Source organism: Heloderma suspectum, chromosome 1 (assembly GCF_057233095.1).
Source record: "Heloderma suspectum isolate Gila_16-S chromosome 1, 16-S_ref, whole genome shotgun sequence".
Classification (NCBI taxonomy): Eukaryota; Metazoa; Chordata; class Lepidosauria; order Squamata; family Helodermatidae; genus Heloderma; species Heloderma suspectum.
Genome location: NC_139458.1, coordinates 295,642,668 through 295,666,809, shown reverse-complemented (window position 1 = coordinate 295,666,809; position 24,142 = coordinate 295,642,668). Strand labels below are relative to the sequence as shown.

Here is a 24,142-nt window from a genome sequence, read left to right as displayed (position 1 = left end):
TTACTGGAAGCCAGTGAAGTTCTTTCAATACCAGTGAGATATATTCCCACTGACTGGTCCCAGTCAACCATCTGGCAGTTGTATTTTGAACTAACCGAGTGTACAGTGTATTACAGTAGTCAAGTCTAGATGTCCCCAGAACATGGATATCTGTGGATTTTATCTACATAATGGCTTGTCCAATCTTATTCAATACATTTATAGTTGAGCAAGGGATTTGAAGTGTTTCCTCCATCCAGCCTCATCAGTCTAGCAACTGAAATTTGTTAATGATTTTCTACTTCTTGGGTATTTCTCAGTAAAAAAGAATAAATATGATCTCATTTTCAGATGGTCTTACGTTAAAAATCATGACATTGTCAATAACTCTCAAAAGTACATAAGAAATTGGGGGGAAATATACTTACCATACTGCCTGATTTTGGTACATCTCGAAATCTGTCTAGTGTCTGAAATTTCTGATTTAATTCCTGAAACAGTTCCATGTGCCTCTTCCTCGTATGCATGACCTTCTGCAAAATGGAATATAATTGCTTAATATTTTATAATGAATCATGGCATAGTTTTAAAAGAACCATTATTTCCTCCAACTTAATAAAGCAAATTGAATTTGGCTGGACTGTCTCTTTCCTATAGACACAAGAAATGGAAATGAATCGCCCCATGCCCTATTTGATCTTTGTAATACGCTGCTTGGATATGGAGTGTTGCTTTTTCTCTTTCCCTTTCCTGAATCTCCAAAATCAGTAGCTATTCCTTTTGTGCTACCGCAGATGTGTTATGAATATAGCAGCCATCACTGTGGAAGATTTTAATTGCTTGACAGTCAAAACCAGTTCTTAAAGAAATGAACTACATGCTTTTAAAAATGTTTTATTTTCCTTAATATTTAGTAATAACATAAGAACATAAGAAGGGCCCTGCTGGATCAGACCAAGGGTCCATCTAGTCCAGCATTCTGTTCACACAGTGGCCAACCAGCTGCCTACAGGAAACCCACAAGCAGGATATGAGTGCAACAGCACCCTTCCTTCTGCCCATGTTCTCCAGCAACTGGTGCACATAGGCTTACCGCCTCTGATACGGGAGGTAGCATATCGCCATCAGGACTAGTACCATTGATTGCCTTTTCCTCCAGGAATTTGTCTAACCCCCTTTTAAAGCCATCCACATTGGTGGCCATCACTACATCTTGTGATAGTGAATTCCATAGTTGAACTATGTGCTGTGTGAAGAAGTACTTCCTTTTCTCTGTCCTGAGTCTCCCATCAATCAGCTTCATGGGATGACCCCGGTTATGAAAGGTCCAGCAGCCCGATTTGTGCCTCATTAGAACATTATCTGTCTGGAATATAGCATCCAGAGTTCTTATTGTTATCTAAAGCCAAATTATTATTGTTTTCATTTCTTGCATTAATATCTCACCTTTCTTCATAGAAGCTCAAGGTAGCACACATGAACTCCCCCCCCCCAATTTTATCCTCACAACAATCGATCCTAAGGTTAGACTCAGATATAGTGATTCAGCCAAGATCACGCTGCCAGCTTCATGGTTGAATGGGGATTTGAACCTGGTCTCCCAAGTCCTAGGTCAAATCTACACCTTGTGCCATATCATTACGATCCCATCATGGTAACGCTATATCCTTCTTGTGCATTTAGACCTTGTAGGACATACAATGACATTTGCTGCAATAAATTGGATAATGTGGAATAAAAAGCAGGAAATAACACTACAGTGGCAGTATATAGAATGCCTAATGTGCCCCAACAGTTATCAGTGCACTTCAATACCATTATAAAGCAATAGTGTAGATCTAGCCCTAGTCCAATAACCTCACCGCTATACCACACTGGCTCCTAGTCTATAGATGTGATGTGCAGCTCAGTCCTACTCTTGTTTACTCATTAGGAAGCCCCAACAGGGTTTGTTGTCACATACGTGTGCCTAGGCCTTTGGTTATACAGTCCCACTGTATCCAATGAGACTTATTTCCTAGCAAGTGGGTTTAGGATTGGAGCGTTAAGTTCATTTCTATTTCTAGTTGTATGTGGCATATAAAATTGACTGCATTTTTGGGGTGCCACCGAATTCACGGTACCAGCACAGGGAGACTTCTCTTGGAAGAGTATGGTTTTTTTTTACTAGTCATTTTGTTCTAGCGCCGGAAAAACAAACACCTACATGTGACATTTTGTGTGCAAGAATATATCCAGCCAGCAAATCATGAACAGAACTCCTCCTTTTACTATCCAAGTACAAGTTCATAAAGCATGTAATGTGATAGTATTCTAAGAATCCTTAGCACCATTATGTTCACTGATGCATGACTGCAGTAGAGAAAACAAGCTCGGATGACGTTTTCACCTTGGAAAGATAGCCTCAGATATAATCTAAAACTAGAATCCATATTACTTTTTAATAGAGATTTGCTAAGGTGATGCTGAGGGAAGGCTCAGCCAAGGACCCTTTGGATGCTTTACCTCTTTAAAAGAAAAAAAATCCTTCTTCTAATGTGCAAGAGCATTAACGAAACAATTTAAAAATAGAAGAAAGAGTGGAATTGCTAAAGCAGATTGAAATCCTTCTCGCTTTCCCAGGAAGAGCCTGCAAGTGGCCTTCTCCTAACTCCAGAACTTGCCCTGATTATAGGAATTCGTATATTAATGGGGAATGCAGTTGTATGCACATTTATGTGGGAGTAAGCCCTATCAAAGGTTGTGAGACTTACTTCTGAGGAAAAAGGCATAAGATTGGGTTCTAACTGTTACTGGGAGGAGAAAGTGGGCGGGGTGGGTGGGGGGGATGCCAGCCATAGTGGTGCAAACTGCCATGCAAGAGAGAGATCCATCCAGTGCCCAGGGAGACTTCCCCTCGGATGATTAAGAGATATTTATTAAAAGAACTGTGATAAAATAATATGGGAAGAAAGCGTTATTCCTTACAAGTTAGTTCCTTTGTCAGCTGTGTGACTTACATGCTAGAAAATGTGTAGAGAATAGGTCCAGAAACTCACAGATTTAAATGGGCATTTAGCCAATTTCAGGACAAGAATGCCTGCTTCAGAAATGTGTACATTGTCACCAGTACCATGCTACCCAATAGGCCTTTAAAACAATTGTAATTCCATAGGAAAAGTGTTGATCTGCAGTCCTGTTATGAGCAACCCATTAAGCAATGGAGTTTGACTTGCTCTGAGTTCCCTGCTCTTCTCTGGCGCAGACAGCAGAGTAGTGTGGCCTTGTGTCCTACTTTACAGAGGACAGTCCTTTATTTTGGAGAGTTCAGTGCCCTCTATTTGAAGGGCTGTCCAGTCCAAGTTCGGTATAAAGGTAAAGAGCCATCAGAAGGAAGAGCTGGGCCTTGATGTTGCCCAACAGCAGCACCTGGACTGCAAACTGAGCAAGGCACACAGATCACCTGGTCACAGCCTTCCACACTAGGGTGAGATGTATCGTATTTCTCTTTAAATTACAGCAATCATTTCTAAATTTGGATCTACACATATCAATTGGCATGCATAAAATGTATGCAAAGCTGTGACCTATTTGTCCTCTTTTTTGGATGCATATCATCTTTTGGGGCAATGTGGAAGTGGTTGCCCTAGAGCAGGGGGAATTTCCACTGAGACTAGCTTAGGATGAATGAGAGAAGAGAGGAGGAGAGGGGAAGGAATGAGACGGGCAGCCGCTGCGCAGATGAGGAGGGGCGAAGAAGAGGGAGAGTCAGGCCAGCACCAGGGGAGACCCCACGCCCTGAAGAGTAGAAAGAGGTCGGATGCTTGGCATCTCTGCTCACGGTGGGAGTGGAGGGAAGCCCCCTTCCTTGTCCTGGCCTCCTGGATGCAAATACTTTCGTTTTAAATGTCTGCTGGTGTGCTAGAACAGGATTGCGCTCCTCAGATTTAAAATACCTTGGAAAGTGGTCCCTTAATGCCATCCTTTTCAGAAGCAGCCATTTTCCCTGTTTGGCATGTGGACAGGGCTTGCAAAATTTCATGGGGAAAAGAATGCTATATTAAGCGCTCCATGGAACCCCGTTCAAATTCCACTTCCAGCCAAGTGTGGAACAGTGTTGCCTCAGTAGCATTAAAGAGCCCTAGTGTGGATGCACCTATTGATTATGCTCCATAAAAGAACAGAACTGGTTAATGCACCAATGCATTCAATTTTTATGACTCTTGTGGAGGACCATAGACATGGAACACTGCAGTACTACTTGAGTGACATTGTGCTGCATTGTTGTTGATAGAAGATAAAATCCACTGTGGAATATTGGTACTGGACCTCAAATATTGAACTGTGAGAGTATTTCCACTTGTTCTACATTATATGTATATGTACATATATCTTCCTTATCCTTTTTGTCAGAAGGAACATACTAGTATTAATTTTACTATGGGCAGTATCCACTGGTGTCATTCCGCAAACTTAAACAGCGTTAGTGGAGCTCTGCTGAATCTTTCCATCAAGCAAGCAGTTGTGCATTATGCTTGCGCAAATGGTTGAGCAAGCAGTTGCTCAACAGATTGCAAAAGTGTAATGTGCAACTGGTTGCACAAACTTAATGCACAATTGCTTGCACAACTGTACTTATGCAAACATAACTGGAGGGAGCAATCCTATGGCCGCTAGACAGAGGCTTGATGGCCATAGGATATGCTGTTTTCAGGGAACCGACCTTGGAGCCCACGCGGGGCTGAGGGTGTTCTGGGACGGGAAGAGTGGATCAGCCTGTATGACACATCCTGTGTGTCATACAGCAGCCTCCTCTCCCCATCAGCCCCCCCATGGCTAGACAGCCGAAAACAGTAGTCTAGAAGAAAAAGCAGGGCAGGAGAGGCGCGGAGGGAACGATCCCCCCCCCCGTGCTTCTCCTGCCTTGCTTTGGATAGGCAGTTGCCTCAGAGTTCAGAGGCAGCCGCCTATCCAGATAGGATTGCACCCTTAGTTGGATTCTCCTCTTGCACATAGTTCAGAACCTAGTTTCTGCTAGCACAACATCATTTGCGCTTGCAGAATGATACAGCTGAATATTGTCCTAAAACTAAAGTGGTTGTATTTGGTAAGTGATTTCCTTTCTTTAACTGGTCACTTTCTAATAACTTCATTACACAGGTTAAATCATTTTGTTACTTAGGGGGTGGTTTTTTCCACAGCCTGTTCTTCTTGGAAGACCCAGCAGGATGCTATTCTTATTAAAGCAAGATGCATTGTAGGATTATATTGGATTAGATTTCTGATGCCTAACGAAGTGGCGACATGACTTGCATTATGGGCAAGGGAACATAAAAAAGCAATTATAAACCAATTAACCTCACCAGAACTGTGGGGAGAGAACAGGAAACAGTTCTGCAGGATTCAGTGAGATCCTTCATGCAAAGCATAATTCACCTAAGAGATAGCTGACCTAGATTTATGAAGGAAGTCGCGCATAAGCGACTTTCTGGAGATTTACAAGATATTAATCTTACAGTTGCTAAATGCTAGGGAGTAAACTAAGCTCTACACACCCACACGTATTTCAAAAGGCTGGTTCCACTTTCAAAATGATTATTGGATGAAGGAGCCCTGTTATAGGAAAGGAGCTTTAAAGCAAAACTTAGCAAGAACACGAACACATATAACACACATTTTTGTGGAAAAAAGCAAACGGATCACTATTTTGCAATAGAAATTTCAGGTCTGGGGGACCTGATTCGGATTGGGCACATAGAAGGGGGGAAAGGGTTAACACCCCTACCCCTACACTAGGGTCTCAATCTGGATCAGGCCCCCTGCATCTACCCAAGAGTAAAAATTAAAACCCAAACCATAGCTGCTAGTGATGTCTTTAAAAGAGTGTCTGTTTTGGTTCTAAGGTAAGTTAACTTACAGTGCGGTCCTATGCATGTCTATGCAGAAGCAAGCCCTGTTGACTTCAGTGGAACATACTCCCAGGTAAGTGTGTATAGGACTGTAGTCCTAGGGAAGTTGAAAGAAGGGAAGATTCCCTTATCTCATTCCCTCTGAATGACCCCCCAAAAGACTGTCTGGAGGATCAAGGGGGGTTAGGGTTCTTGAACAATGTGGGATGGGCATGGAGGTCTGAAGGGAGAAGCAGGGGATGGGAATCTTTCCTTCTGTGAACTTAGTCAGCTTCGGGATGGGGCATGCTGGGAATTGTAGGACTTTTTTCTGTCTAAACATGCATTGGATTGCACCTGAAGTTGACTTATCTTAGGATCCAAGTCTGATTTTGGGCACTCCTCTGACCCATCGCCCAGAAGCTCCACCATGTCTCACCCCACATCGTTCAGGAGGGCTTTCTGATCCTCCAGAGAGGCATTTCGGGGGTCTAGGTGACTACAGAGGAGGAAAGGGGACGGGACACTTTCCTTCCAAGAACTCCCTTAGGTTAAACCTTTCTTAGGATCTCAAAGGCAATATATATGTGTACCTGATTGGACAAATAAAATCTCCACACCAGCTGGTGGTACTCACATTTGTAGAACAAAAGTTCACGAAGAAGCAGCAGTGGGTGAACATGGCAAAACATCCATCCATTTTATAAAGACTTTGTCAGACCATTGAAAATGATTAACAGGATGGCAGATAAAGGAGAACAGAATGTTTTGGACGTGCCCGATATCATCTGTATTTATTATCAGATGCTAAATTCTGCTCTCTTATGGATAGGAAGGAGGTCTTCGAATCAGTTGCCATAGAGATAAATTTTAAGAAAGAGAACCACCCTGAATATCTGACCTTCTAAATGGCACAGTGTGACTCACAAGATTTGCTCAGTACTGTGATTATATAATTTATCCTAATATACTTTAAGAAAAAAATATAATTGCCTTCTGGTAGCTTGATTTGGATGTTAAGGCGTCACAGTCTTCCTCCTTGGTGTGCGATTTTATATAGTTAAGTGGATGCCTTTTTTTAGAAGTTTACTTTTCTTTAGGTACAGAAAAAAATCTATATGTAGTAATGGGGCTGAGTGACTCCAGAATTTGAAATGCTCCATATAGTACTTGTAAATTTTCTCTGTTTAAAGTGGATACAATTGCCCTGTGCAGATGTCCGCTCTGAGGAACACTTGGAGGAGGGAAGGAAAGAGGTTCATGCCTGCTGGCCCTGCCTCCCAGCATCTATGCATTAATGGGTTTTTCTGCACAAATCGTAAATGCTATACATCAGCCTTTCCCAGCTGTGCTGTGCTACAACTCCCATTATCCTCAGCCAGTTGCTGGGACCTGGAGCTGGGACCCATAGGCGCAATACAATGATCTCCTCGCCTTCCCCACTAGTATCTCCTGAATAGTCTGCATAGGGCTAATGTTCCTGGGATAACTATGTAAGCTGATCCTAAAAATGTGTAAATAAATAAATGTAATCACAAAGCAGAATCGCATTAGAGTTAGCATCTTATAATTCAGGCTTCCCCAACCTGGGGACTACAGCTCTTATTATTGCTAACAATTGGGAAGGCAGGCTGGCTGGGGTTGATGGGAGTTGAAGTCCAAAAACATTTGGAGAGCACCAGGCCAGGGAAGGTTGCTTGGGTTCATGGGAGTTGTAGTCCAAAGCTTCTGGAGGGTACCAGGTCAGGGAAGGCTGCAGTTGGGTGATAGGTAAATCAATGTGGCAGGAATGTACATGAAAAGCTCATCCTTATAAAGGAGTTTGGCTTATAAAAGATCATAAAGGAATTTGGCTTTTCCTAGCCCACCTGTGCTTCTGCCTCAGTTTCCTGGCAATGGGTCCATATACAGTGGAGCCAGACAGCAACAACCGAAGTAGTTTTATAATAATTGGCCCACAGATAACCTGCAGCTTGAATTTTGAGGCAGCTGGGGAGCTCTGCCTTTGTCGGGATAAACCTTTAAACACTGAATATGTGTTCCTCTGCTATTGACCTGACCTGACTGCTGCTAGGCATTCATGACCCCCAGCCCCACAAAAAGCTGCCTTTGGTTTCACTATATATGTTTAATGGCTTGTTACATAGTTTCTAATGCTACAAGGGCACCAGTGCTTACTGACATGAATGGTGGCCAGGCTTCGGGGTGGATTTGGCAAAAGTATCCTGCGGAGGGAAGGGGTCATTCCGTCAGATGGCAGTTTTTCATCCAATAGAGCTTTTCTGCAGAAGTGATCCTGTGATCCTCCTGTGATCCCCTGTGTCTCCCAAAAATCTGCTCTGAAGAGTTGGGGGACCCCCTGGAACTAGGGATGGGAGAATTAGCAATGCTTGATCTCACTGAGGCTCTCTGAGCTCCACCTTGAAACTGCTGCCTCGTTCCCATTTTCGATTGTATCTGTTTTTATTTTCCTTTGAATGGGAAGACTATGCCTTTTAGTATGCATTTCTTAAAGTGCTCACCCAGATGTACACTTACCCTCACTCCACATAGACTAAAGTGTGAAAAAATAGCAAATTTTTCTAAAGTATGCATTTTGTGAAGGTGAACGCAAGCTCAGGAATGGGCAGGCTTGTTTTCCAAAAAATGTTCACTTGTTCACATTTGGGGTTGCATATGGGGAAATCAGAGGTAAAAATGTATCAAAACAAAATCCTTGTACATCCCATTCTGAAACAGTGGGGGGAGGTGGCACTGAGGGCTGCAGTGGGGGGGGGGAATTGGCAAAAAACACCTCCCTACTTCAGGAGTGTTCTGTGGAACTCTGCTTGGGGAGACACTGGCCGGCAGAATAAACTCTCTCGATCCAACCTGTTGCTTTTCATTGTAATACATTAGCTCGGTACTGAAGTGGAGATACGTTCTTAAACTACGTGCAGTCTAGTACTAAGCACGTGTGGTATGTATCATTTTGGGTGAAAAGAAATGGTCACCATTGCTGTAAATACATATAGACAGAGTGTCTGATCCCACCTCTAACAGCCCATGTGCTCACCTGCATGGAATTCCTTTCACTTATGGCTACCAGGCAAGTGCTTAAATACAAGGCCTAATATAAGCTTACTTCAAATGTCTGGCAAAATTACATGGTAATTTTTTTTAAAAAAATCATAATTCTGTAATCAACATTTTGTATATACACCATGCTCCTCCCTCAATTTAATAATGGCTTCTTAATAATATTAGTTAGACTTGACAATATTTCTTAGATTTGAGGTATTTTATAAGGAACAGTTCACAAGACAGCACACCTGCTTTTTTAAAAACTTTTTTTTTTTTAATAGGGGAAGTGATAACGGTAAACTAGTTTCTTCTCTCAAATGCAAGAAGCTTTTTCACAGCATATGTTGTGCTATCTATGCTCCGGACCCATTCACATTAATATGAAATTATAGTTAGTACGTGCTACTCAAACGATGATAAAGTGGTCCTAAGCGTATATTGGCTATGCAAACATGGTGAGGCTTCACAAGAGGAACACATAACTAAATATATCAGAGAGTTAACTTGCATGAACAGGAAGCTTATGCATAAACCAAGATTCCACAAATCATTAATATTCCACTGAACACATGCAGGTTGCTCTGCTCTGAGTATACACAGGCCCTCCTCAAATTCTAAACATATTTCTTCAAAGGAACTTCCACTGAAACCAGTGGCATTTATTTTAAAGTAGTAGGGTTGGGGTCAGGTGTACGGTGCTAATCCTATAAATTTCATGAATTCCATAGGGGTTCCCCCCTCCCTTTCACAGTGAGAAATCATGTTTAGGATTGAAGCATCACCATCAGTGAAGTTTCAGATAAAACAAATAAATAAATAAACAAACAAACCATCTGCATCACCTTTCTGAAAATAATTTGTAGTGTACAATTTAAAGAACCCCCCCAACCCAATGCTTAGAAGCTCTAAAACAGCAGATTGTGGGGAAGGGGCATAGCTCCATGCTAGGGCACACAGTCTGCCTGCCGGGGGTGTTGTTGGTAGCACTTCAAGCATTCAGGGCCCAAGCCCATAGGTAGGGATGTCTGTCACCAGGAAATCTGGCCCTTTTTGGGCTTGCTGAACTTCTGCTGCCTGCCTGCCTCAGCTTGCATTTGCAAGCCAAGCTGCAGGTTTCCCCTGAACTCTGGGAATTTTTTGTGTATATTTTTTTTGGGGGGGGGGTCAGCTGTAATTTGCCAAATAGAGATTTGTGCAAATTACAGCCACAATTTGTGCACATTGCGGGCACATTTTGCGCAAATTACATGAATTGTGCAAATTACAGTTGTAATTTGCACAAATTAAAAAAACACCGAAACCTGTTAGCTGGCCCGACTTGCTACAGACCGAGTTGGGCCAGCTAGTGGAAGACGAAACAAAGTCCAGGGAGTTCAGCCAATGAAAATTCATTGAGCTCCACCCCCCAAACTGGATTCCTCCAACGTTGCTACCCATAGGACACAAATCTGCATAAAATCTGTTCATGCTACTTTATATCTATATATGCATACTTAGAAATAATTATTAGGATTTATTTAAATTTCACAGGAGGCAATGCCAGCCAATTAATTTCTCATCCAAATAATTTCAAATAAAATCAATTAATTTGCACCCTGCCCCAGATCATCCCCAACCAATGGACGTCTCCCCCTTAACCTTAATTGCCAAGCGGGGGGAGATTTTAAGAGCTAAGCAGTTAAAGCCCTCTGCCTGGATGGACAAAGCTGTCCATTTAGCTTTCTCTTGCATTAGATTTTTTTAAAAAAACCTAAGTGCTTTCTGTCCCAATTATGAAGAACTTTGCACATTTTGGTAAGTTCTTATCAAAAAAATGAACTGAACAAAATTCTCACCCATTCCTAGTCAGGGTACTGGGTTAGATGGACCAATGGTCCATTCATATTTTCTCCATACTTCATTACCTAGTTCACCTGGAGGCCTGAACCCTACCCGCTCCACGTACAATTACATTCCTGCACATTTACAACATACCCTTGGAGTTTCAGAGGCCAGAAAGTCTTCGGAATATTATAATATGCACAGCACACAGCCACTGATCTCTCTGGAAAGGTTTGTGGTACACAGCTTCAGTCTAGATTGTTAAAACTACAGGGAAGAAATGGGTGATGGTGGTTGCCCATTGCCCTAGCTGACAACTGCCTACCTCAGCATGCAATAGGGCTTTCTCATGCTTGGCTTTAAACTGTCTTGGGTGGTTGCCCTGACTTCTAGTTGCCAGGTTTTCTTTTATCTTACTGTGAAAATGTTTAAATGGTTAGGGGAGCAATCCTATGTCCTCTGGACAGCATCTGGGGGAACATAGGACTGTTCCATTTCCTGGTTCCAAGCTCCCTGCCCCCTCGCCCTCCCCCTCGTAGCCAGCGTGGAGAGAACTGTGCCAGCTATCTCTCTGTGCTCACAAGATGGAGTGTGGAGATGGGAGAAATGAGGCTTTCCTGGGGGTGAAGGGAGGAGACCAGGGCGGCTGCCTCACGCTGTTTCCTATGGCCACCCCAGCCTCCTTCCCTCCCCATCTGAGGTGCTGCTGCGAGATGGGCGAAATCACCCATCTAGCAGAAATGCAAGGCGGCTAGAGCATGGAGCTACTGCTCTTGAGTAGCCAGGTAGCATCCCATAGGATTCCACCCTTGCAGAGGTAAATGAGCACTAGTATTCCCCCACCGACCCACAGAGGAAGCCATGAGAAAGGCAGAAGTCCCAAAACAACATATAGAGATTCAATTACCAGGAGCGGGAGGGGGGGGGGAGGGTTAAGGAGAATGATTCCTGCAACTTCAGAGTGAGAACAAATGGACCAAGTAAGTGGAGCTGCGGAAATGTTGTAAAAAAAAAATCACTAAAAGGTATTTTTAAATTATCATCTGGAAAAAGGCATATTTAATGCAAAAATAAGACATTTTAACGGCACAAGGTTAGCAAAGCACACACTATATAAAGTTTAGCACACAATTAAAATGTACTACTATCTCCTACAAAAGCTGGCTTACAATATATTAAAAGAAACACTTCACATTTATCTTGTTTAAATCAAATGCCATTTGAATAAGTAGAAATAATAAAGGGAAACTTACTTCAAAGTCGAGGTCAGAATAACGTGATTTTCTTCTCTATTAATCATTAAGAGAAAAACAAAAACAAAACTGCATATTAACTTAATGTTTTCACATCAAATAACAGTACCTATTCTTTAATTGAATATTGATATACTAAGAGTTACATCTTTTCAAAATATTTAAAGGAATTTTCAGTTTAGTCTTTGGTGGAACACTGGGTTGGGTCAAGGCATATTTAAAGTAGACTCATACTTAGAGTAAACCCATTGAAATCAATGGGACTTAATGTTAGTCATAACTCTAAGTATGACTGAAGTCCCATCAATTTCATTGATTTCAATAGCTCTACTCTAAGGATAACTAAGACAGGATCCAGCCCAAAATTTGGTAGAACCAAAGCAGTACTGCAACCAGATTCCCCTTGCTCATCAGACAGGGGACCTGCACAAAAGGCTCTCCTCTGTAAAACTACTGCTCAGATGTGTGCAAAAGTAACAGTTACTTACAGGAGCCAAAACTGAGAATGTTTAGCACAGGCTTACATGATTCCTCCTGAATCTGGGTTTTATAAACGTTCAAACTTGCTTTTGGATTACACCTGATTGTTAAAGAAAATATTGGAATACATGAGAATCTCTGCCTCTGTACTATGAGGTTAATTCCCTTCTGTGTTAAACCAACGGTGTGAATCCACTCACGAAGAACCTACTTGTTCTATATACTACCAATTGTACTGGCCATCCTCTGACAGGTAGTCCTTGAAGGCTGGACATCTCCAAACATTACTCATGCTTAAAAATAGATATACTTGGTTATCATGGAGATTTCAAAGCTTGTGTTCAGGCATATATACTTTCCAACGTTTCAAAGATGAAAAACTGGTCACTCCTGGGCTACAGGAGAGTTTGGCAACCGAATGGTGTGGTCTCGTGGACAACTAATAAACAATCCAGCTCCACGTATAAAACAGGAACTAAAAGTGCATGCAAGCAAATGGTTCCAGGTGACAAAAGCAGTGAGAAAACACACATGCGACATGGCATACCAAATACATCAAATATACATACATGCACTATATTCCATGTATATCATTTAGAGGACAATGGTTCCATTTTACAACAAAGGAACACCAAGTCATAGCAATGTAACTATTTATTTACACATTTTAACCCCTGCTAACAGCCTTGGGTAACCAGCCCAAGATCACTCAGTGAATCCATAGCACAGCATTCTTAAGCAGAAACAAATAGTTAAGTAACAATGGGGTGCCTCTAAGCATATGCAGAGGGCTTTCACCTCTCCACTGAAGAATTGCAGCCTCACTCCCCACACACACTAGAATTAAAGAAGCAGAATTTGCAGAGTGATGGTGTATCTCCCACACAGATTAAAGATCCTGCACCCCTCTCTTTGGAAATTATCACTGACCCCACTTCCATTGCCAGCAAACTACCAGAGAGCCCATACATTCTGTACCCCCTCCACATTATAGTCCACTCCTTGTTTTCGATCCTCTACCAAGTCTTCACAAAACAGGTTCTTTCTCCTACCCTTTTCTCTCTCTCTCCCCTTCACGGCTTTCATGTTACAAGCAAGATCACCTCTCCAGGCCTCAGCCTGCATTTTCAATACCAGGAGGAAGGGAATAAAAGTACCTCTGAGCATGTCAAGAGTCCCTTTCCCTCATCAATAAATACCAGCAGTCTTTTACTTCCCCACACATTTAGAATTCAGGAGGAGGTTTCCCCTGAACACAGGCAAGGTATAGCTATAAGGGGTGAGCTCCCACTGCTTTTCCATAGCACAAAATTCCATTCCTGGTTCCACCCCATCATTCGCAGTGCAGTTCATAAAATAAAGATTCCTTCCTTCATTCCTTCCTTGGAATGTTTTTGTTCAGCTTGTTCTTTTATCAATAAATTTAGGGAGAGGGTAGAATGCTGAAGGAAGCACCTCCCTTGCCCAACTCTTCCAGCCTGTTGGCTGTGTCCCCCCCGCCCCCCACCTTCCAGTGGCTTGGGAAAAGCAGATACAGCAGCCGACAGTAAAAACGAGCTATTTGCTTTTACTTGAGGTTTTCTGGGAGGAGGGGGGAAAATCAGCCAATGCAATCAATGCATGCGTGCCAGTTTCTTCAACGCTTTCTGTGATTCATATTTTTGTGTGATCAACAGTTTTTGTAATGAGCAAAAACTAAAAGGTGTCATATACATACACAAGTATATACACACAGACACACAATGATTGGCATGTTACGGTGATAACCTCTTGCTTTAGCTGCCATATATAATGCAAAAAAAGAAAAGAATGAACAGTTGCTTCCTGAAAAGTGGGGTGATTGCAAGGCGGGAGACTTGAAAAACATGGCTATCCTCCATGAATTGGGAAACTTGGAAAGTATAGGCAAACAATGCTTTTCATTTACGCAGTCCCACTGATTTCAGTGTTGTCTTTGAAGTCCATTCAAGGAGGAATTAAGGCACTGTTATATTTGCTATTCATTTTGCTGCCAGAAAGTTAAGAACTTACAACCTGATCTTATGGATGTTTACTCCAAAGTAAGTCTCACTGAGTTCTGTTGGGCTTACTCTTAAGTAAGTGTTCAGAGGAGGGCAGCTTTTGAGTGTCTACTCAAAAGTAAGTCTTAGACAGTTCAATGGGGCTTACTCCTAGGTCAGTGGGATCTGAGCCCTAAGGCTGAATCTACACATAGCAGTTATACTGGTATCGTAACTATTGGTATACATGACACCAATGGGCACAATAGTTATGATAATGGTATGATAATGGTATAACTGCTATGTGTAGATTCAGCCTAGAAAATAGATTATTTGAAACATAACGCTTGAGTTTGACCTTTTTCCATTAACTAAGGGGGATATTTAAAGACTGACTGGAACAATTACACCACAAAAAGAAAAAGAAAGCTGAACAAAGGTTTAAGCATGAAGAATAATATGGTTTTATAAAACAGTGATTTTACAGGCAGACCTCAGATCAGAATGTCACTCACACCAGATCTGGCTCTATGGCCACAGAAAGAAAATAGCTGATTAAATTAGACCATTAAAATGCTTATTTTAAAGCCTTCACATGACAGTAAATTTGTTTTTACTCATTGTCTTGATAGCTGGTATTAAATCAAAAGTAGAAGGATGTGGTTTGCTGAAGTCTGGACTTCAGGGAAAGAAACAGAAAGCGGTCGGAATTCACTTTGCATTCTGACAGCATGTCCGCTTATGAGTGACAGGAGGACTGCAGCACTCTGGGCAGAACTGGGCGATTAGGCTTAAGTGCCCACACAGCTCCAGTGTCTGCTTAAGCTTTACAGTAAAGAGGAGTAACTTACATACTGCACCAACTTCACTGCAGTGCAATACATTTAGATAAAGGTCATGGGTAGAATGCCGCTAAGGGAGTGCGTGCACCATTTTTTTGGTGCTGTGACTTCGAAAGTGAAGCTAGTAGATTCATTTCAAGTGTTAATCCAACAGGATCCACCTGACAGAAAGACACCCATTAAAGCAAGGTGGTGTGCTTTCACTTGGCCTTTCAGAGTTGCACATGATGAGACAACGGGCCTGTTCTCCAAATGACAAACGGACTAGTCGATAGCTACAAGTCAGAACTGAAAAACCATTTCCTGCAAGATTCTGAACCAGACATCCCCAACCTGGTGCTCTCCAGATGTGATGGACTACAACTCCCATCATCCCAAGCCACCATGTGCTTGCTGGAGCAAACGGGGGGGCTGCTTTGCTTGCTGGAACAAATAGGGGAGGGAGGGGCTTTGCACTTCTTAAATTTCACAGTAAGGGGGTATCCACTCTATCCCCCAAATACTCCATTCAGGGCATGCAGCCCTCCCGTTACTGCAGCTCTGTGTGCATGGGAAGGCTGCTAACAGAGGAGTCAGTGGCAAGAAACTTGCGTGTCCACATATGGGGTTGGAAAGATGTGGGGAATGGATCAAGCTCTAAATGCACAGCTGTTCAGTAGCTGCAGGAAGTCCAAAGCCTTTCCCCCAGATGGCTCTCCCCAAGAAGCCTATTGTATCATGAGTAATGGAACTAAGTGGAAAGGCTCAGGATCTAGTAAGGGAACAGGAGTACTGGGACAGGAAGTCGGTGGGAGGAACTCTCACTTATTGCAGCAGGCCTACATGGAGTGGGTGTACATACTCATAACTGAATAAAGGCCTTTCTTCTAATCTAAAGGCCGCCAGTGATTTATGCTAATGAAACACCTATTTTCTCAGTGCTCAAACTGCAATAATTTGTTGCTGGAAACATATGAATTGTAGGTAGAATGATAGGGCAGGGGAGAGGCCTGCCCATTCGGAAAATGGCTGCCATGGTGGACGTGGTAGGTCACCTATTTTCTAGAAGGAAAACTGGTGAGACTAAAGGACAAGTAACTTGCCCCAAAACCCAAGCAGAAGGCAGAGATGGTGTCCGAACGCCAAAACATAAAACCACTCCCTTGAACCCCTAGTTTTCTGCTCCTATGCCATTTCACAGCAGGCAAACTGCTGAGGCTCAGAAATGTGGGGTCAGAGGCATTCTTGGAAACAGAGATGGCACTGAAGGCTGACACTTTGCTTTGCAGCATGCCAGCCTCCCAGTTAAATTTTTAAATAAAAAAACCTCTTAAAAATAAAAAAAACCCAGGAGGGTCTGAGAGCCTGGTGGGCACCAAGAGAGTTGTCTTGCAGGTACCATGCTGGAGATCTTAATGGTAGTGAGTTTAGTGTAAAATGTCTTTGGGTGATTAACTTCTTTAGTGCACAATCCTATGCATGTTTAGACAGAGAAAAGTCCTACAGTTCCCAGCATTCTCCAGGCAGCCATGCTGGGGGCTGAAGGTCTTTTCTCTCTCTAAACATGCATAGGATTATACCCCTTGAGGCTGAGTGCTCCTTCACTTTACCAACCATATTCAGGAGTGTTAATGAAGCCCTTTAAACACAACCAAAAATACATTCTAAATAGCACCAAGGCTGTTCCTCCATTTCTAGCAAGACATGATGACCTTGTGAACATTTGAAGTCTCCTTTTCCTTTTGCTTTATGAACTCATTCTTTGGTCATTATTTACTCTTCTATAACCTTCTCAATAGAGGCAGAGGAACTAGAGATCAAATCGCCAACATTAGCTGGATCATGGAGAAAGCAAGAGAATTCCAGAAAAACGTCAATTTCTGCTTCATTGACTACGCTAAAGCCTTTGATTGTGTGGATCACAACAAACTCTGGCAAATTCTGAAAGAGATGGGAGTACCAGACCACCTTACCTGTCTCCTGAGAAACCTGTACGAGGGTCAAGAAGCAACAGTAAGAACCGGACATGGAAAAACCGATTGGTTCAAAATTGGGAAAGGAGTATGACAAGGCTGTATGTTGTCGCCCTGCTTATTTAATTTATATGCAGAGTACATCATGAGAAATGCCGGGTTGGATGAATCACAGGTCGGAATTAAGATTGCCGGGAGAATTATCAACAACCTCAGATACGCAGACGATACCACCCTAATGGCAGAAAGCAAAGAGGATTTAAAGAGCCTCTTGTTGAGGGTGAAAGTGGAGAGTGCAAAAGCTGGTTTGAAACTCAGCATTAAAAAAACGAAGATCATGGCATCTGGCCCCATCACTTCCTGGCATATAGAAGGGGAAGAAATGGAAGCAGTGACAGATTTTATTTTCTTGGGCTCCAAGATCACCACAGACGGTGACTATAGCCATGTAATTAAAAGACCCTTGCTCCTTGGGAGGAAAGCTATGGCAAGCCTAGAGAGCATAGTAAGAAGCAGAGACATCACCTTGCCGACAAAGGTCTGTCTAATCAAAGCTATGGTTTTCCCGGTAGTAATGTATGGCTGTGAGAGCTGGACTATAGGGAAGGCTGAGCGCAAAAGAATCGATGCTTTCAAACTGTGGTGCTGGAGAAGACTCTTACGAGTCCCCTGGACTGCAAGGAGCTCAAATCAGTCCATCCTAAAGGAAATCAACCCTGAGTCCTCATTGGAAGGACAGATACTGAAGCTGAAGCTCAAATATTTTGGCCACCTAATGCGAAAACTCCCTGGAAAAGACTCTGATGCTGGGAAAGATTGAAGGCAAAAGGAGAAGGGGACGGCAGAGGATGACATGGCTAGATAGCATCACCGATGCAACGAATATGGACTTGAGCACACACCAGGAGAGAGCGCAGGACAGGAAGGCCTGACGTGCTATGATCCATGGGGTCACGAAGAGTCGGACATGACTGAACGACTGAACAACAACAACAACCTTCTCAATGGTGGTACCCATTTATGCTCAATTGACACCTACTTTGTTATTTTTTCAGTGCCAGGCAAAAATCTTTGTTATTCTTCCAGCTTTTAAAGTTTTGAATTTTAATCTGGAATCTGCTGTTTTGATGGCTGGTCTTTTCATGTGCATTGATGTGTGATTTTATATTGACTTCATAATTATTCTGTTCTGATGTAAGCTGCCTGGGAAATCGTTTGCCTGAGGGGTGCTATATAAATATATTAAACAAACAAATAGCCCCCACTTTTCTTGCACAATTGCATTTATACATATATTAATTATATTAAAATGTAAACGTTCTGGCACTTAGTTGTGTTATATAGTGAACTAATTACCAAAGATCAGATTCAAGGACTCCCAAGAAGAGTTTTTTGAGGTAACTGAAGGGGTGTGTGTGGAAAAACTTAGATATGAGTTTTATTATTAATGGTTACAGTTTTATAGCTTCGTATTGGAAGAAGAACATCCCCTCCCTTTTTATAGGATTTCGGATGTGGCACTAATGATGAAACGTATCTACTCCACACACATGCATGAGAGAAACAAATTTACGTTACTCCATTCATCAGAAAATAGATTATTTTTTATTATATTTTGGAAGAATAAATTTAATGATGATATACTGTATGTCCATATGCACTGTTCTCTTTGTTTTAGTAGTGGATGTAGACTTGAGATTTACACTGCAATCCTGTTCATGTCTATGCAGAAGTAAGCCCAACCAAATTCAATGGAACTTACTCCCAGGTAAGTGAGTACCGGATTGTAGCCTTAAGGATCATTGTCTAATGAATTATCGGCTTGTTTGTTTTTTAAATAAAGAACAATCCCCTCACCCATGTATTATACCTGTGAATACTCCTTGCTGGGGTATATGAACAAGAGGGTGCTGTTGCTTGTGGGTTTCCCTGTGGGGACAGAATGATGGAGCCTTTGGGTATGATACAGCACAGCTCTTCTTATCTCGCTATATCATGTACATAGGACATGCCCCTGGCATAGCATTATCTGTAGCATTAAGAACAAAATTTGTGGGACTCTTGGTCATCTGGAAAGGCCCTGGTGCCCTTCTATTGTTGCACAGGAGAAAATCCCCCCAAAGTAATATATACAGCTGTAGCTTTGAACAAAGTAAGACAGTTTGTGCTGAAGAGGTAATGATCTCTGTTCCCTTCACACGAAATTGTTAATGCTCTATAAAACATATAGGGCTGTATCCTATTCAGCACTCGCAAAAATGTAGATTATGTTGTGCTAGCATAAGCTACCTCTAGTGCGGCCTTCCCCAACCTGGTGCCCTCCAGATGTTTTGGAGTACAACTCCCAGAATGCTTGGCCATGCTGGCTGATAGGAGTTGAAGTCCAAAACATTTGTAGGGCACCTGTTGGGGAAGGCTGGTGCAACAGGTTTTCTGGGGAAACCTGTCATGCCAGCAAACACTATTGGCATTATGCTAGAGAAATAGCACAATGTAATTTATGTTAGCACTAGTGCTGAATAATGGATGTAACAATGAACCACTGCCTATTGTTATGAGAAAGAAGTTGGGCAAGTCTTGGCCTTGCGTGTTCTGCCCTTCCCTCTCCTCTAGCATGGCTACAAGGGGATTGGAAGCCTTCAGTCCCATTTTTAACTGACTACAGTTTAGCATTACTTCCAAATCGAGACAAACTGTGGTTGGTCTGAAATAAGCCAACTGTAAACCTTGTTTCAATTAACCATAGTTGGCTTGTTTCAATAAACCATAGTTAAGATTAAACAGAGCGTAAGGTTTGAACATAACGTGAAATTGACATTAATTAAAAATAGCAGCAAAAGGAGGAGTCCACAACCTTTTTGGATCTGAGGGCACATTTGGGAATTTGAGAAACTACTGTGGGTGCCTGGCTATTCGGAAGATGTGTCTAGTCACATAATGGCTGCTGTGGGGGCCTCGCTAATCAAATGTGAGCTAAAGAAGGGGAGAGAAATAGTGAGGCTACAGGCTGGGAGGGAGGGGGAAATAACAAGGCAAAGGGGTAGAGGGGAGAGAAAGAGCAAGGCTAGAGGCTTGGAGGGGGAGAAACAGCAAGATAAAGAAGTGGGGAGAGAAATAGCAAAGCTAGAGGCTGAGGGGCAGAAGACATAGCAAGGCAAAGGGGTAGGGTGGAGAGAAAGAGCAAGATTAGTGGCTAGAAAGGGAGAGAAAGAAGGCTACCATAACATTTTACAAGGTTTGTTTTATTAAAACATTGGCGGCGGGGGGAGGGAACAGGGAGTGGAGAGCTCTGTCGGTTCTTTTAGAGGTCCCCGCAGCACCACGCTGGAGACCCCTGAGCTAAAGTTTCCAAACTCCTCCTTGTGGCTGTGCTGGAGGAGGAGGAGAAAGGAGAGGAGGACCATGCACAAACCTAAGGCTTGTTCATGTAATGATAAACCAAAGTTGATTTGTCTGAGCGCAACTGGTGTCTCTGTCAGGAGGCAGCATAAAGGTACTAAATGGGAAATACGCTTCTGGTTTAGTTTTAAGGAAATAGCTATATGGAGTCATTGCAAATAAAATACTGAATACTGTTAATACACTGCGCTAGTTAGGGAGCAATCCTATGGCCGCTAGACGGTGGCTAGATGGCCATGGGATATGTCGTTTTCTGGGAAACGACCTCCCCACACTTCTGCGCTGCCTCAGAGGCAGAGGGCAATAGCCCCTTCCTCTGTGCTCGCAAGAGGAGAGCGGAGCAGCTGAAAAGGGGTGTGGCTGGGGGCGGGGAGGGTGTAACTGCCTCTATGACACATCCTATGTGTCATACAGCACCCTCCTTCCCTGCTCCGTGCTACCACGGCTAGACGGCTGCAATTGGCTGTCTAGCTGAAAAAGCAGGGCAAGAGAAGCATGGAGGGAATGATCCCCGCCGTGCTTCTCCTGTCCCGCTTTGGATAGGCAGCCGCCTCCGAGTTTGGAGGCGGCCGCCTATCTAGATAGGATTGCTCCCTTAAGTTATTTAATATCCTGTTAGTGATATTATCATTTTGCTGTAACTTTAAAAAGGAAAAGATATTTGTTCGAGGGGTGGGTGTTCTGATTCACCTGTTCTAGAAGAATGAAAGTAAGTAGGTCTACATAGGACAATGTTGGAATCAACTTTTTCATAGTATCTTTGATATATTTTAAATTGTGTGAATTCTCAAAAGTGTGTGTGTGTGTGTAGAGATGTTGGTGGTGCTGTGGCAATTTGTCACTTCTGAGTTTGGCAGCTCTGTTCTATTCAAATTATGCATGGAAGTAATTAAAATATTTCATGCCAGCTTCTATTTCCAAAGGATCTTGCATGAATAGCATAACTCAATGTTTCTGAGTGCCATTATTTTCCCAATAAATAATAGTCTCAGACTGTGGCACAGTGAAGCTTTCTGCTAAGCACTTTCTCTATTACTTCTTGTTCTAATAAGCAATTGGACAACCTTAAGAAACAGTGTCATGTATTGCTACAATAACTGACTAAAATGTTATGTCAATTAGCAAAGAGAGGAACTCCATATACAGCTCTGTATTGTGGGAGCCTTAGGGCTGCTTCACATGATGCTAAAGTTTTCTACAAGCAGGGAAAAAGGTGTATACCCGACACTGTAAGGTTTGAAATGCACCAGAATGCTTTTGTTCTTGTTCTTTTTTGTTGCTGCAACAAAGAACTCTGTGAAGTAATTTGGGCAGCCAATGCACATGGCAGGTACCCAATTTTTAATTTCATGACAGTAAAGCCACACCCCACACTGTACTTCATATATCATAACAATGTATGTGCTTTTTCCTACATAGAGATCAATCACCATGTACAAACTTGTCACCTAGGAAGTACCCCTTAACTATGGGCACAATCCAGCAAGCATTTTGAAATCCCACTGATTTTCAAAGTCATTTATTTATTTGTCTGTCTGTCTGTCTGTCTCTGAAATTGACTGGGGACCTAAAATACTTAACTTTGGTTGGGTCATCATGCCCCATATTTTAGTTGGTGAGCTCATTGTTGGTGCCCAAAGCCTGACGATTGAATAATGTGGTTCACACAGCATGACTATCCATGGGGTTATTTAAACAAACCATGGGTAGTCATGAACGAGCAGGAGTGAGCAAGTGTGCTGGCTCCCACTGGCTCCCACTTGCCCACTCCTGGTGAGCTAAGCAACTCAGGGATGCTCCATCCCTGGGTTGTTGATCATGATGTCCGAACCCAGAATTGTGGGTCATGGGGGGACAGACAACCCATGGTTTGTTTTTGGGTTACAACCCTGGGTTGTCTCTTCCCCAACAACCCATAATTGCAGGAACAGATGTCACAATCAACAATTGAGGGACAGAGTGTCCCTGAGTTGTTTAGCTGTGCTTGGCTGTGGCAGGTGCAATTGGGCCGTGAGAAGTGCCATGTTCTGTCACTTGTGGTTCACTCACAACAACGCCGGGTTTGAAAAAACCCTGGGTTGTTGTGATGTGAGAACCAGGTCAGTAACTCAGTGGCAGTAATACAGGCTGAGTCATCTCTAAAGGGAAAGGTGAGAGCTGAGGTCTTTGTTAAAGGCTGAATTGTTGTTGTTGTTGTTGTTATTATTTACATTTCTATACCACCCCATAGCCGAAGCTCTCTGGGCGGTTATGACCGCACACGCGCATGCACACACACACACACACACACACACACACACACACGGGAAAGTAACAATAAAAAAGTGGTTAAAAAAAAGTTCAAAGAGCTATCTAGGTTGTATAAACTACTGCTCTAAGTCTGTAGGGGGCATTAGAAGTGAGTAAACATCAATTAATCAAAGTCATTAGGCATATATTAGGGTTGCTGATGGCTGAGAAGCTGCTCATTAAGAATAATGGGATGAAATTAAGAAAAGGGTATCCAGGTTGAATGCCAGAGTAAAATATTCCCATTTGCTAACTTGGCTGTGGAACAGATTAATGTGGGCACATATTTAATATTAGGTTGGGCAGGTTCTTTACGATAGGGGAGAGAGGGCAAATGTAATCTATTCACATTCCTGCATTGACAGAAGATGACCTGCTGGCACTTTCCATCTCTTCTACATCCACAGTTATGTGTCAATGATAAAATCCACATTAAGGCTGAAAGCTACACAGACTGAAAGTTTTTTTTTTAAGGCAAAAACCTGGGGAGAGGAAGACTGCACCGATAATTCATTTTGAGTCGCTTTGGCTTTGAACTAATCATGTAGAGCTTTCTCTATGTAATTCTAGAACAACTTTGAACTCTGCTCACTGGAGGACAAAAACAGAATAGCACCGAAGGATAATTTTCTTACATCAACCTGCACTAAGCTCTGGCAGCAGGAAGAAGTGGCTCCCAGTCCCACCCAGTGACTAATGCAATCCCTCTCCTTTGGTAAAACGGGATGAATGCCTGCTGTATTCCTTATTCTAATCGGCCATCTGATTAATTGCATAAGATACCACTCAAGATACATTAGGCAGTGCAGGCTATAAGTGAAACAAAAGATACAATATTATGGTGAAACTTGTGCCCGTGTTTCCATTAATATAAATCCTTATTATCAGGGGTGTATAATTCTCTCTGAGATTAAACTTGACATTCAGGATCCCAGCCCCGGAGAGGATTTCTTTTCCCCTCTACAAAATTAAAGAAAAAGAAGTCTACCCTCTTTGGGCATTTTGGAGATTTTTATATAGCAAATATATAAAACACACTGGAATAGATTATTTGCTTTTTTTCTGCCTTAAATATCCTTTTATGTGCATATCTCTTTTTTCAGAAGCCCAGCTTAAGAGGGCTGAATATAAGATTTGCAGGCTATTAGTCTCTAATATGGGCTAGTCATACAGGAGTGATTTGGGATGAATAAAAAT

At 42.5% G+C, this 24,142-nt stretch overlaps 1 protein-coding gene across 2 annotated transcripts in view; it reads right to left on the bottom strand.

Moving 5' to 3' along the window:
* The window catches only part of ADGRB3 (adhesion G protein-coupled receptor B3), a 703,006-nt gene that overhangs the window by 4,114 nt on the left and 674,750 nt on the right, over positions 1-24,142 (bottom strand). For both annotated transcript variants that reach the window (XM_084826875.1, XM_084826876.1), the window contains 2 exons: positions 11,984-12,019; positions 408-512 (listed from right to left, as the gene is read on the bottom strand). In XM_084826875.1, the coding sequence (XP_084683001.1) occupies positions 408-512; positions 11,984-12,019 (141 nt within the window). The remainder of the gene's footprint in view (positions 1-407; positions 513-11,983; positions 12,020-24,142) is intronic.